Source organism: Bos javanicus, chromosome 9 (genome assembly GCF_032452875.1).
Source record: "Bos javanicus breed banteng chromosome 9, ARS-OSU_banteng_1.0, whole genome shotgun sequence".
Classification (NCBI taxonomy): domain Eukaryota; kingdom Metazoa; phylum Chordata; class Mammalia; order Artiodactyla; family Bovidae; genus Bos; species Bos javanicus.
In genome coordinates, this window is record NC_083876.1 from 61146797 (window position 1) to 61161342 (window position 14546).

Consider the following 14546-nt stretch of genomic DNA (forward strand, 5'->3'; position numbering starts at 1 on the left):
CTTTTGATTACAAGTAATTGAAGTCCATCTTAAAGTAACTGAGGAAACAAGAACTAAATTGTCACAATTAATTAGATTTCAGCTTGATTTGCTTCAGACTGGATCTGGGGACTCAAGTGATATTGGCCAGGCACTGTCTTTCTCTCTGTTTGTTTGCTTTACTTGTCTGTTCTCATTGCATGCAGATTCTTTCCACATGGGAGGCGAGTTACATTGCAACCCAAGCAGAAAGGGAACTTTTTCTCCTAGTATCCATATATCGGTCCCAGGGAAGATTCCAGAGGGCCTGGTCTGAGTGACGTGTAAATCCAAGGAAGAATGATGGTGGAGGCCAGGAGCTCATTGGTGGCAGTACCACTTGTAGTACAAGAGGAGCAGTCCTTGCAGGGAAGGGGCAGTAACAGGCTATACTGTACTGTGGGGACTATGCTGGATTCGAGAGCATTGCCCATTTTAAACATTGACATGCATGATTACCACTCTTCTTTCCAGAAAGTTTGAACAAATGTATGGTTCTGCCAACCATATGTAAAGGATCTGTATACTGGGTTTTTAAAATTTAAAATCTTCTAATTTTAAATGACTTTCATTTTAGGGGATAATATATAGCACAGTGGTTAAGAGCCCTGACTCTAACTGATAGTGCCTGATTGGCTCCAAAAGTTATGACATGAGGGCCCTCCTATGGTTTACTTGGTTTCCTCATCTGTAATGAAGTTAGGCTAAGTTCTTGGTGCTCCTGTGAAGATTAAGTTGGATGGGTTATAAAGTGCTGATAATAGTGTCTGATACATAGTGATATTTACCTCTTAATTTATGTGAATTGTTAAGGACGTTTAACATTTTTCACTTATTACTGTATTTAGTATGGTACAGAGTTAGGGTATTTCTTTTGTGAGTTGCCCATTCAGATCTTTTACACATTTTTCTGTTGGATATTCATCTTTTTCTTACTGGTTTATGAGATGTTTTGTTTATTGAGGTATTGCTTTATGACCCATATTTTATAAAAATGTGTTTTTAATTTTTTTCTAGTGTTTTCTGTGGCACAAGTATTATGAACACTTTTTTTTTTTAATTTTTGTTGGAATACCATTGATTTTAAAGTGCTGTGTTCATTTTAGGTGTCCAGCAAAGTGAATCAGTTACACACACACACACACACACACCCCCCCCCCCTACTGTTTTTTAGATTCTTTTCCCATGTAGATCATTAGAGAGTATTGTGTTCCCTGTGCTATACAGTAGTTTCTTATTATCTTTTTAATATATAGTAGTTAAACACTTTGGTTTTTAATATTTGGCTTTTGTGCCATTTTAAGAGATATTTTTACTTAAGAATTACTATAATACTCACCTGTATTTCCTTCTAATACTTATGATTTCATTTGTAAATTTAAATACTTGATCTATCCACAATATATTTTGATAAAAGGAATAAGGTAGGGATACAGTTTTATGTATTTCCCAATATCTAAGCTATTGCCCCAGCATCAGTCAGCCAATCTGATTTTTCCTTTTAAATTACATACGTCATTTTTAAATTATGTATAGGATTTCCGTATATCTTTGTTTCTTGATTCATTTTCCTATTCTGCTAATATTTAGGACTTATGGTGGTAGTTTTAGGTTGACTTAAATGCGATAACTTTAGCATACAATTTAATGTCTGATAGTGCAAGAATACCCAATATTCTGGCTCTTCTGAAGTTTACCACTTAGATTTTATTCTTTTTTTAGCTTTTGGGTGAACAAGGTTATTTGAAAAGGGAGGCTGAACTAGTATGTTACACTCTGAACAAGAAACTGCTTGTGTTTTTCTCTGCAGAGTGATCTCTGGTAGGCTTGGTTCTGCACTCTTTATGTTTCTGTTTGTTCTGTTTGGTTGTGTCGTTTATCTGTCTGCCACACCTTCACTATTTTTCTTTGGAGGGAAAAGGAACTCTACATCTTTCTTATGACTTCCCACAACTTTTAAGTCTCTTTTCTACCGAGATACTACTCATGTTCTTTAATATTTCTTCACTTTTTTCAACATTAAACCTTTTTCACGAGGTAGATTAAATTATATCTGACTAATAGTCTCTGGAATTTGTATGAGAATGCTTTCTGTCTTAAGATGAAATTTGCTCCTCTAGTTTGGAGTTGTACTAGCAGGTAGATATTGGAAGACTAGGGAGTAGCTTGTGAATGTTTGTTTAAACTCTCAATGATAGAAATACCCTCATGAAAAACACATGCATAAAATATGTATTTATTTGTTTAACAGAGGGAGTACCACTTTCTAAGTGACCTGAATGCTTATTGCCCCTATCTCATATGCTTTAAAAAAAATTTACTGGTTATATATTGGCTTGTGCTGGCCAGAAGATGGATGACTGTGATTGGAAAATGAGATGGTTTGAATTAGTCACTTGTGAGGTATAGTTTTAAGTGCTTAGAAGGTTCAGGATGTTGTGTGAGGTCTGAGGTTGTTCTGAGGTTGTATGGAAAAGAGCAGAGGACATAAGATCAAAGAAAGTTTTCGATGGGGCCTAATGAGTGATGATAGCAGTCCAGGGATTGAGACGATGACTGGGCCAGGTACCAAAGAGTAAGAAAGAAGGAAAGAAACTCATGTAGTTGGTTGAGACTGAGTAGCAACAAACAGAGACTGAACAAAGAGTAACTATAGTCACAGAGTTACCTATACTCTGTGAGGCTACTAGTAAATTTTCATTCCTCTGACAGTGTGTGTATTAAAATACTTTACATGTACACGTAAACTTGTTAACATATTTGTGTGTGCGCGTGTGCATGTGCACACACATACCCCTTGTGGTTGACAGAGCCACTACATAAGATTGGAAATACTGTTCACTGCACATCTCCAGGGTGTGCCATTCTTGTCCTGGTTGATGTGACAGGCGTCCCTGGAGTTGTGCTGTCCATAATCTGCATCACCAACACCACAGCAGTGGTAATTAGTTCATGGGACAGCAAGAACATTTATTTTGATATTGTTACTTTCATTTTATCTAAGTTCCATTTTTTTTTTTTTTTGCATTGTGATTCATAAAATAAAAGGAAGAGGAAGACTCTTAAGTTACAGTGTTTGCCAAAGCTTAGTGTAGTTTTTCATTCCTGTCATGTGCCGTGCCAAAGAGTGCAGGCAGTGCTTAGAAGATTGAGGAGAAGGCCTCACCTTGGAGACACTGTACTTCTTTGGGGAGGGATGGAGAATGATAGGTGAGGAATAAAACAATAATCTGACGATGGGTATTTAAAACAAGTTCTAGGGTGGTTTAGAGGAGAAATGAATCATATCTAATTAGTAACTAAAGATGGTTTATAAAGGATTTGGCATTAGATTATGGGAGGATTTCTATAGAAAGAGACTTTGGTTGGACATGAGCCAAGGGTATTCCAGGTAGAAATAATGCTTAAAATTTAGATGTTTAACCCTCTGCAGATTTAACTTAGCAATACTATTTATTTTTACCCCAAACTTGGATAACTGAGAGCAACATAATAGACTCTTATGAGATTTAAAAATAGCAATATGATTCATGATGTCATTTACTTGGATCAGAATTATAGCTACCATATCTGTTTTTCCACTTAGTTAATTAAAACAGCCCTCTTTAGTTTCCTGTTTCTTCTACATTTTCATTTGCAAATTGTTTTTGTAAAATTCCAAATCCAAGAATAACTCAAACTACCTAATTGTCTGGCTGTCAGATATGAGTGTTGAGGCTTTTGTTTTGCTCTCTAAATTATGTTCTTTGACCTACAAAATGTAGAAAATTGGAGTTTAGAAATACGGCATTAATTCACTTGAAACAAATCAGTAAAATTCAATCAATTTTATACTGAGGATAACAGGAGAATATAACAGTTAATCATTAAAGTTAATAACAAAAATCCTGGGAAAATGACGTGTCTTTTCATCTGTTAATTTTTTATAAAAGTATATGAATGCTTGTTAAAACTTTAGAAAGTCTGTGTGTTATAAAATAGAAGAAAACTCAGCTATCGAGATTAAGTTTTAACCTTTTGATGTGTTTCCTTTTGTCATTTTGTTATGGCTGTATTTATAGAATGTGTATAATCAACACGTATATAGCTCACATTTAATATAGGCTGTATGCCAGAGGTTCCTTCCTTTTCCTTTCATCTTAAGAACTGATTTTCGGATTTCTTTTTCAAATTTAACTTTATTAAGAAAGTTGAAATATAATCACCATTCTAAAAGTGTATAAGTTAGTGGTTTTTTGTATTTGTAAGATTGTGTGACGACTTTATTATTGTTGTGTAGTCACTAAGTTGTGTCCGACTCTGTTTTTTGTGACCCCATGCACCCTGCCAGGCTCCTCTGTCCATGGTATTCTCCAGACAAGAATACTGGAGTGGGTTGCTATTTCCTTCTTTAGGGAATCTTCCCAACCCAGGGATCCAACCTGCCTCTCCTGCTTTGGCAGGTGGCTTCTTTACTGCTAAGCCACTAGGGAAGCCCTGTGCAACCACTGCTGGTAATTCCAGAACATTTTGTCACCTAGATGTACTGTGATAATTAGAAACAAGTGGGCCTTATCTAAAAGCATTTCAAAGAATGGGTTATCTTTGAGATAAGCTTTGAAGGCCCCAAGTTTTCCATGGTTATTTCCTCTCATTAAAACTCTCATTGGTTCTTCAAAGTACTCAACTTAATATTGCCAAAATACTCAATTTAATATTCCTTATATCTGGGCCATGCCAAGTCTTTAGCATCATCTTTGACTGTGAGCCGTTGAAACCGTAAGTCCTACCTATTACTGAACCTTAGATTCTTTACCCCTTTTTTCATTCTTAGGTTGTTTCATACAGGAGGGTAAATCTAGGCCCTGTTTCTAAAATTTGATCATAGGAGAAAATCTATTTTCCCTTCTTCACTAGATTTTATTTATTTATTTTAAATTTTTATTTATAAGTGTGGTTAAAAAGAATCCAGTTCAGTAGTGGTAACTATATGCACACTGTGGTGCAGCAGATCTCCATACCTTTTTTATCCTGTAAAAGTGAAACTGTCTACCAAGTTAAACAGCTTCTCATTATCCCCAGTCTGTGGCAGTCACCATTCTACTTTCTATGAATTTAAATCCTTTGGATACCTTATATAAGTGAAATCATGTGTTATTTGTCGTCTTATTACTGGCTTATTTCACTTAACATAATATCCTCAAGGTTTATGCATGTTGTAGCATGTGCTATATTTCCTTTTCAAGGCTGAATAATATTCCACTATCTGTCCATGCCACATTTATGTATTCATTCATCTGTTGATGAATATTTGGGTCCCTTCTCTTAGCTGTTGGAATAATGCTGATATATACAATGGGTGTATAAATATCTCTTCAAGATATTATTTTTAATTCTTTTGGATGTATACCCAGAAGTGGGATTGCTGGGTCCTGTTGTAGTTCTAATTTTAATTTTTTGAGAGAACTGCTGTACTTCTCTCGTACTGGTTGCTCCATTTTACAATCCCACTAACAGTGCAGTTCAGTTTTCTTAACTAAGTTTTAGGCTTAAATTTTTTTTATGTTTACTCACTTTTCTGTACCCTAGAGCAATAGTGACAGCTGTGGGGATGGGGGACATTGTGATGAAGCCTAGGTATTGGGTTTTTGTTAGAATCCCTGGGTTCTATTCTCTTTTAAAAACTGTGGGTGAAAGTTTTCTTCAGCTAGTTGGGAGCCATAGTTTATTCTAGTAACTCAGATTGTTTCTTTAGCATGGAGTCCCGTAGCCTTTATTACAGTGTTCTGCTATTTCAATTATTCTTCAGTCTGAAGAGGGGAAAAAGACAAGAAGAACCACTGAGTTTGGTCCTCTGTATTTGAGTGTAATAGTGACAGTTATCAAGAATTTGTCATCTACGAATAGGGCTTTTGGGGGTTTAGTGGGCTTGGGGCTGAATCCTGCTGTGCCTTTTTGTTTTACTAGAAGTTTGGTAGTTTCCATGGCTGTCAGTTTTTAAAGTTTACTGGTTTGTTTATTCCTTTTTACTTGTTTTGTTTGCTGGTAACAAACTGTCTTTTTTGTTATTTTTAATGTTTGAAGAATATATGTATTTACTCATTTCATCAGGTAATTTCAGAGGGAAGTTCTGTGATGTCTGTTCTCTGAACCTCTAAGTCCACATAACTTCCATCCACCCATTTTTGAAAAGATTAATTGAAACCTGTTATTGGTACTGCCTTGTTGGCTCATAAGATTCTCAGATACTTAAATAAAAACATTTCACTAAGCAGTTTAAGAAAAGTAATTTATGTTGTGTTATATTCAAGATGATAACCATAAATAAATGTCAGTAGTGCAGCAAACAAAATTTGAGAAAGAAACCAATTGGTAATAATTCCTTAAAACTGGAAAATATATCTGTCCTAAATCAATGTATTCTTTGTAATTTTAGATGGTTGTGTGTGAATATTTCATCGTGAAATTAGATAACAAGTAGCTTGCTTACTTTCCTAGGAGGAATATGAAGGAAGAAAAAGAATTTTAGGTTAAAACCTAGTATAAAGAAATAAAATTTAAAAAATTTTACTTTTATACCTATAATTACCCTTTAGTGTCCTTTATCTCTTTTCTGTCAGTGTGCGGAATTTAACTTCTTTTCACTTAATGGAGTATAATATCATATTCTCTTGCACTGTTCCTTTGATCATAGTAGAGGGATACGGAACCAAGAAAGACTGTATGGGTCACATGGAGATTTAATCTATAATAAGGGTACCGTTTATTACCTATAGATGATTAAAGTAATTGGCATATGACACAATGTAAAACAATAATGATTTAACAAAGTTAACTTTTTAAATGTTCCTGATATTTGGAATTTAAAATTTGTAGTCTCTTTTTCCTAATAGTTGTTTAGTAATCCAAATACCATGAAATGTAGCATAGTAATTCACATATAAAAAAATAATGAAATATTGTCATGATTTTATTACAACACAGAATATATTCATGATGGGGCTTTTTGAGTTGCTGACAGTCTATAGATTTCATTTGCATATAAGTGTGTACACTTTGAAATTTCATCAAGTTGTATATTTCTGCTTTATGTACTAGTTTGTATGACTGTTATATTTTAATCAAACTAAAGAAATTGCTATTAAAATATGAATAAAGTTACCTTTTTTTTTCTCTTTCAAGGAAATGATTATTGACAGAGTTAATGGACAGGCCGTTCCTAGATACTTGATATATGACATAATTAAATTCAATGTAAGTACTTTCTATAATTTATAAAATAAAAATTGTCAATGAGATAATTGGTTTTTAACAAATAAAAAGGATGATTGCTTTAGAGATAGTAGGAAAGAAAAATGATGAATCTATCAAGTTACTCATTTGACACCTTGTTAATACTTTTACATCTCCTTTTCTTTCTCTATATTACCTAACATTTTGCACATTTCTTGTCTTTGAAGTCTTTAGGAACTTCAAGTGAGTATAATTGTGAGAAAATAAGATAGTATTTTGTAAAATGGAAAATTGTCAATTTTAGCTATCTTGTACTGGATTTTAAAAAGTCTCCAAATTTTATTACTGTCTATCATTTAAAAAGAGAGAAACTGACTATGAGTGTTGGTTGTATAACATGGAGGCAGAAAGATGCAGAAAGAAAACAAAATGTAAAACTACCTTTTGTAAATAAATAAAAAAGTAGGAATTATATTCTCTACCTATTTCCTACAATTTTAGACTTATCTATAATCTGCCTGTTAATGCTGAATTATGGTATAATGACTAAATTATTTAGGCAGTACAAGATGACTTCTGTAAATGCAAGAAGTTCTCTCAATAGTGTATATCCATGAAAGGGTATAGTTGTTCCTCTAGATATTTTATTCAAATTGCATAATCACTTAGTATTCAGACCAGCAATTAAGCAATTAAGACTTTGGGAATTAAAAGTATTAAGTTTTAAGGCTTTGAAGATCTGTAACAAAATTTTTAAAAAGTTCTTTTTGGGGGGATATGCATTTTAAATTAAGACTTTGGGAATTAAAAGTATTAAGTTTTAAGGCTTTGAAGATTTGTAACAAAATTTTTTAAAAGTTCTTTTTTGGGGGATATACATTTTAAATTGCACTATTAAGATTCAGGATTGTATTAATCCAGATTACTTTTTCTCAGAAATTTTCAATTACATATCTCATTTTTTGTTAAATTTCTATTTCAAACAGAGTTTCAAATTTAAGAAACCGAAGGTCAGAAACCAAATTTTAATTTTGTTGTCTACTATATTCCTCAAGAATAATGCGTCCCGGGATTGACTTATTCTCATCACCAATCTTGGATAATGTTCAGTGGACCATAATGAGATGTAAAGAGTGGGGGTGGCCTTGTTTCTTTGTGATTGGGGGCACACTGTCTCCTTTGCCTCCTTGTTAAATGTTAAAGTTTAACATTTTCAGTTTTACTCCATTTTCTTTTTAATAAGGATTAAATCATTACAGATTTAGTAGAAGTTTCTTATGCAAACCTCTCTCATTCCATTCATGATCCCCCTTATCCAGAAGCAGCTTCTACCCTGAAGTTGCTATTTATTATTCCCATGAATGTTTTTAATACCTTTACTCACTTTAATTAATTAGTATTTTATTACATTGTGTGAATAAACAGCATTCATCTTTTCCCCCTCTTTGATGGACACTTGGGTTTCCATACTTTGCTGTTATGCTGCTGTTGCATGGAACAGTTTTATATACCTTTTATTGTGCATGTGTGTCCAAGCGTCTCTAAGACAGCTCTCATTCTTGGGATATGATCACCTGTGCTGTGCTTAGTTGCTCAGTCGTGTCTCTTTGTGATCCCATGAACTGTAGCCCACCAAGCTTCTCTTCTCTGTCCATGGCATTTTCCAGGCAACAGTACTGGAGTGAGTTGCCATGCCCTCTTCCAGGGAATCTTCCCAACCTAGGGATTGAATCCAGGTCTTCCACGTATAGGTCAAAGAATCCAGGTGGATTTTTTATCGTCTGAGTCACTGGGGAAGCCGTGGTCACCTGGGAAGCGTTTTAAAAAATGCAGTCCCTCATCCCTACATTGTGGAGATTCTGATTGCATTGGTGACTACAGCTTTTTTGTTGTGCTGCTAAATTCCCCTCAGGAGTAGTTGTACCACTTTATCACAGTTGATATTTTCAGACTAAGATTTTTGGCAACTGGATCATTTTGTTTTCCCACAGTTACTAATGAAGTTAACCATATTTCTTTTTCTTTAATTTTCAGATTTTTATTTTTACCTATTTATTTGTTTCGGGCTGCCCTGGGTCTTCATTGCTGGGTGCAGGCTTTCTCAAGCTGCAGTAGAGCAGGATACTGTCTATTTGTGGTGCTCGGACTTCTCATTGCAGCGATTTCTTTTGTTGCGAAGTGTGGACTGTAGGGTGTGTGGGCTTCCGTAGTTGCGGCTCACGGTCTCTAGAGTGCTGGCTCAGTAGTTGTGCACAGACTTAGTTGCCCTGCAGCATGTGGGATCTTCCCACACCAGGGATTGAACCCATGTTCCTGAGCTTCCCTGGTGGGTGGTTCAGATGGTAAAGAATCTGCCTGCAATGCAGGAGGCCCCGCTCTGATCCCTGGGTCAGGAACATCCCTTGGAGAAGGAAATGGCAACCCATTCCAGTGTTCTTGCCTGGAGAATACCATGGACAGAGGAGCCTGGTTGGGCTATAGTCCATGGGGTCGCCAAAGAGTCGGCCACAAATGAGTGACTAACACTTGGCCCTGCTTTGGCAGGCAGGTTCCCAACCACTGGACTACTGGGGAAGTTTGAAGTTAAGCATATTTCATGTTTATTTTTACTTGCTTGAATTTTTCTTTTGTGATTTAATTGCAAGTTCAAATAATCTTCTAATAGTTATCCTTCCTGGATTCTAATCCTTTCTTAGTTATATATGTGGCAAACAATATGTTTTCCAAATTAATATCTACTGAGGCACAGAATTTTTTTCATTTTAGTGAAATCAAAGTCACCGGATCTCCAAGTTTGTGCTTTTGTGTCTTGTTTAGGAAATTCATCTATATTTTGCTGTAAAAATGATGAATTCATGGTTTTCATCTCTAGGTTTATAATCATTCATTCAATAAGTATTTATTGAGTGCCTGTTACTATTTTTTATTGGTTTTAATGTCACATTTTTCACATTTCTGATAATAAGATATAATTGAAAGCATCATATGTTTAATTCTTTAATTTACCATGGAGCTTTCATTGATGGTTTCATTTAGGGCTTCATGGTGGCTCAACTGGTAAAGAATCTGCCTGCAGTGCAGGAGACCTGAGTTCCATCCCTGGGTTGGGAAGATTCCCTGGAGAAGGAAACAGCTACCCACTCCACTATTGTGACCTGGAGAATTCCATGGACTGTATAGTCCATGGGGTCACAAAGAGGCAGACACCACTGAGCGACTTTCACTTTCACTGATGATTAACCACTTTGTTTATTTTGATTTATCAAATCAAGGTCACTATGAGAAAAATTTTTTTGAGATAATAGTTTAAAACTTTTTAATTCCTTAGTTTACTATTTTGTCAAGCAGTAATTTCATTGATAATTTTTTGTATGTCAAGTATTATTCTAGGTATCAGGAATACACAGAAGACTAGGACATGATTTCTTGCCTCCAGGGAATTTATGATTTAGTGTACTGACCTCCAAAAAAGGCTACTTTCTCAACAGTTCATTGGGATTTGAAAAGAAGAAAGATTTATTCTTAATCTGTTATTCAGTTTTTGTCTGTTTTATAATATACAGTTGTGTATATATGCAATTTATTAGAGGCTAATATGCATGTATTATACACAATTGTTAGGATATGTGTTTAGATTGAATGCAAAATTAAAAGAAACTTGTTGTGCACTTATGAATGGGGATGTAAATTAAAGAAATAATTATAAAAGTTTCATAAGTATAATATCAAAGATATTAGGGAGAAATAGGGAAGTATATGGGAGATATATGAGAGGTAACAGAGAGGTGAACATATTCCAGGTTACCCTGGGTATAGTTGAGTCATTTGAAGTGTGGAGTTGTAGACAGAGAAAGTGACCCATTAATTTTGAAGGAGTGAGCCTAAGAGGTCAGGAGCATTTGCGTACTTGATATGTGGTGAGATGTGGGATGTAGTAGGAAATGAGAATGGATTGGTGGTTGGAAGCCAGATTACTTGAATAAGGCGTTTTAGCTCAGTTCTGTATAAAATAGGATACCGCTGAAGGGTTTTAGTTATGTTAATGATATGATCATACTTTAATTGTTTTGAAAGATAACTCCACTGGCAGTGTGGGTAGTGTTTTGACCTAAGAAAGAACTCAAAACACGGAAGACTATTGAAAAGTCAATAGTCTGAGTGCTTCCTGTAGTCTATTCTCCATAATTCAGCACATCTATTAGGAACTTCCTTTATCATGGGTAACACAGATTTGAAGGTGAACTTACTTTTTATCTATAATTTTTAGGTTATTTTATTTCTTAAAAAGAAGCCTTGCTTGTTTCACTGTAATTTTATAGGAGTCTGAACTCATCTAATAAATGAACCTGACATTTTAGGTTTTTCAACCTTGTTGATGACATAGGTGACGTGGAAAAGATTGCAGATGGACTACATGGTTATTTACTAACTACCATTTCCTCAATAAACATCTGTTACAAACAGCTGTATGCCATTATATAAAGGGAACATATTCTACCTCATATCTAGCTCTCATTCACTTTGTTTTGCTCTGTATTTTTTGCTGAGTATCAAAATTGTCATCCTTCCAAAGTTGAGAAAAAGTCATCCTTGAGGCGTATTTAATGGGGTGTATTTAATTTCACAGCTTAAGCAAGTGTTGTCCCCTCTTTGTAAACAATAGGTTGGGTAAATGTTAGGTTGAGTAATATAGATTAGAGAAGAGGAAGAAGGCAGAAAAGATAGGGAAAATGCTGGGAAGGGTATCTAATTCTGAAGTAAAGAAGAGAGTACTTGGTATCCTATTGAGGTGATGCTGCTTATCTGGACCATTACTGTCATCCAAGTGAAGTGTTACAGCTATATTTGTATATCCACTTAGGAGAGGGCAGACCCCTATCCTCAACTCATACAAAAGCATTACGTGTGCTTTTTATTTCATCATTCAAACCATGTATATATATCACATATGTATGCCTCTGGCTGCATGCATGCTCAGTCATGTCCAGCTTTTTGCAAACCCATGGACTGTGGCCCATCCTTTGTTCATGGAACTTTCCAGGCAAGAATGCTGGAGTGGGTTGCCATTTCCTCCTCCAGGGAATCTTCCTGATCCAGGGATCAAACCCATGTCTCCTGTGTCTCCTCCATTGGCAGGTGGATTCTTTACTACTGTGCCACCTGGGAACCTCATCATATATGTATACCATATTATATATACTGTGTATATACATATGGAGGAGTGGATTACTTTCTTTTTGAATGTATTTTATAAACTGTTCTTTATTAGTTTTCAGAGTTGGTAATGTGTTTCTTTAATAAATATTTTCTTCTTGATGGCTGTAAGGTGTTAGCATTTTAAACAACAAAACGATGATTTTTTTTTTTTTTGCTTATTTTGGCGTGTTGTTTACATATACTTTCCTACCTACTTGGATTTTAGTTTTTACGCAGGTTTTACTAATTCATATAAATAATAAAAGTGATTAGTGAGTATATTAATACTTTAATTAAGATGTGAAAGCTTTGGATCTAAAATTTGTATTTGAGGAGATTTATGTCATTCCCCTATATTCTTTTATATATTTATAATTTAAATAATTCTGTGTATGTGTATTTGCATGTTTAGGTATGCTTCTATCATTAGTCTTTCAGGGCTGGCACATACAGTGGTGCAGGATGTGCATTGGGCAGCTCCAAAGGACGCTGTTTATATAGACTGCTATGTATAGTGTGACAGCCTAAATAACTATGCTGATACAATAGTTTTTAGTGTTGAAATTTAAATAATTGTCTGGTTTAATTCAGGCACAGCCGGTTGGAGATTGTGATTTTAATATTCGTCTTCAGTGTATAGAAAGAGAAATAATAAATCCTCGACATGAAAAAATGAAGACAGGGCTCATTGACAAAACACAGGAACCATTCAGTGTCAGACATAAGCCATTTTTTGACATCTATGCTTCAAGAAAGGTAAAGTTTTCTAATTAGTACTTACAGTGTATCAAAATTTAACTTGTGAAAGGAATATGAATGACATTTTGAGGCCCTCTTATCTTGATTTTTCCAGAAATTACTTGAATATAGCACTGTTTTGGACAGACATGTAAAATCTCAAGTCTGCAAATTCACAAAATTCTGTTTTTTTTTAAATTTAAATATAATCGATTTACAATGTTGTGTTAGTTTCGGGTGTAAAGCAAATTAATTCAGTTGCATATATATGTATATATATTCTTTTTCATTATAGGTTATTGTATAATGTTGAATATAGTTCTTTGTGCTGTACAGTAGGTCATTGTTTATCTACTTTATCTTAGTAAGATTTTAGTGATGAAAACTTAAGTTCCTTGTTTCTCATAATAGTATTTGATTCATGGTGGTTGGTTTATGTTTTTTAAAAAACTGTGAAGAGAATAGAATTATATAAAGTGAAAATCACCTGTTAGGCCTTCTGAAGGTCAACAGTGTTTAGTGTGTAGTCTTTAAAAAACTAATTTATATATATGGATGTATATATATACATGGAGAGTTTTCTTTTGTTATTGCTTTTTTGTTATTTTGACACTGAAAATGCATCATACTAAATATTCTGGATTTATTTCACTTAACAGTACTTGGAAATACTTACTTGGAAATATTTCCATGTCATGCAAAGAGATTTGTAATTGCTGCATAGTATTTGACAGTAAAGATGCACCATGGAATTATTATGTTTCAGAAGAGGGGTGGTTAGGATAGAAGAATACAGGAAATAAAGCAACATGAGCAATTACATGTTTTAAATTTTTTTCTGGTATAATCTCACATGTTGGATGATGTAAGTTTGTGTTGTATTTGAACTGCTTCTGCTCAAGTCTGCTCAATTTGGTATTAGGCCTTGGATATAATATTAGCAATAATCTTAGCCCTGTTGAATGCCTATCTTTTTTTTTCAACAGATACAAACTTACATTTTCACATTTTGCATAATGCCTGCTTGGCATGGTCCTGTTGGTTGACTTCTGGTGCCACAGCCTTCCTATAGTTCACTGCTTGCCTTTAGTCTGTTTTGGCTGCAGGAATAGGGGTGCCTATAAGAGCCATACACTTCTGTGCCCTGCCCAGTTGGTAGGGTAAGGATAATGTTAACATTTAGTGCAGATCACACCCTTCATGGAAAACTGGAGTTATGTTCAGTTCAGTTCAGTTCAGTCGCTCAGTCATATCTGACTCTTTGCGACCCCATGAACCACAGCACGCCAGGCCTCCCTGTCCATCACCAGCTCCCAGAGTCCACACAAACCCATGTCCATTGAGTCGGTGATGCCATCCAACCATCTTATCCTCTGTCGTCC

General features: G+C 34.9%; 1 protein-coding gene across 4 annotated transcripts in view; it reads left to right on the forward strand.

Annotated features, from left to right (window-relative positions):
• The window catches only part of RNGTT (RNA guanylyltransferase and 5'-phosphatase), a 249562-nt gene that overhangs the window by 82534 nt on the left and 152482 nt on the right, over positions 1 to 14546 (forward strand). For all 4 annotated transcript variants that reach the window (XM_061427846.1, XM_061427844.1, XM_061427847.1 and 1 more), the window contains 2 exons: positions 7180 to 7251; positions 13018 to 13182. In XM_061427846.1, coding sequence (XP_061283830.1) covers positions 7180 to 7251; positions 13018 to 13182 — 237 coding nt within the window. The remainder of the gene's footprint in view (positions 1 to 7179; positions 7252 to 13017; positions 13183 to 14546) is intronic.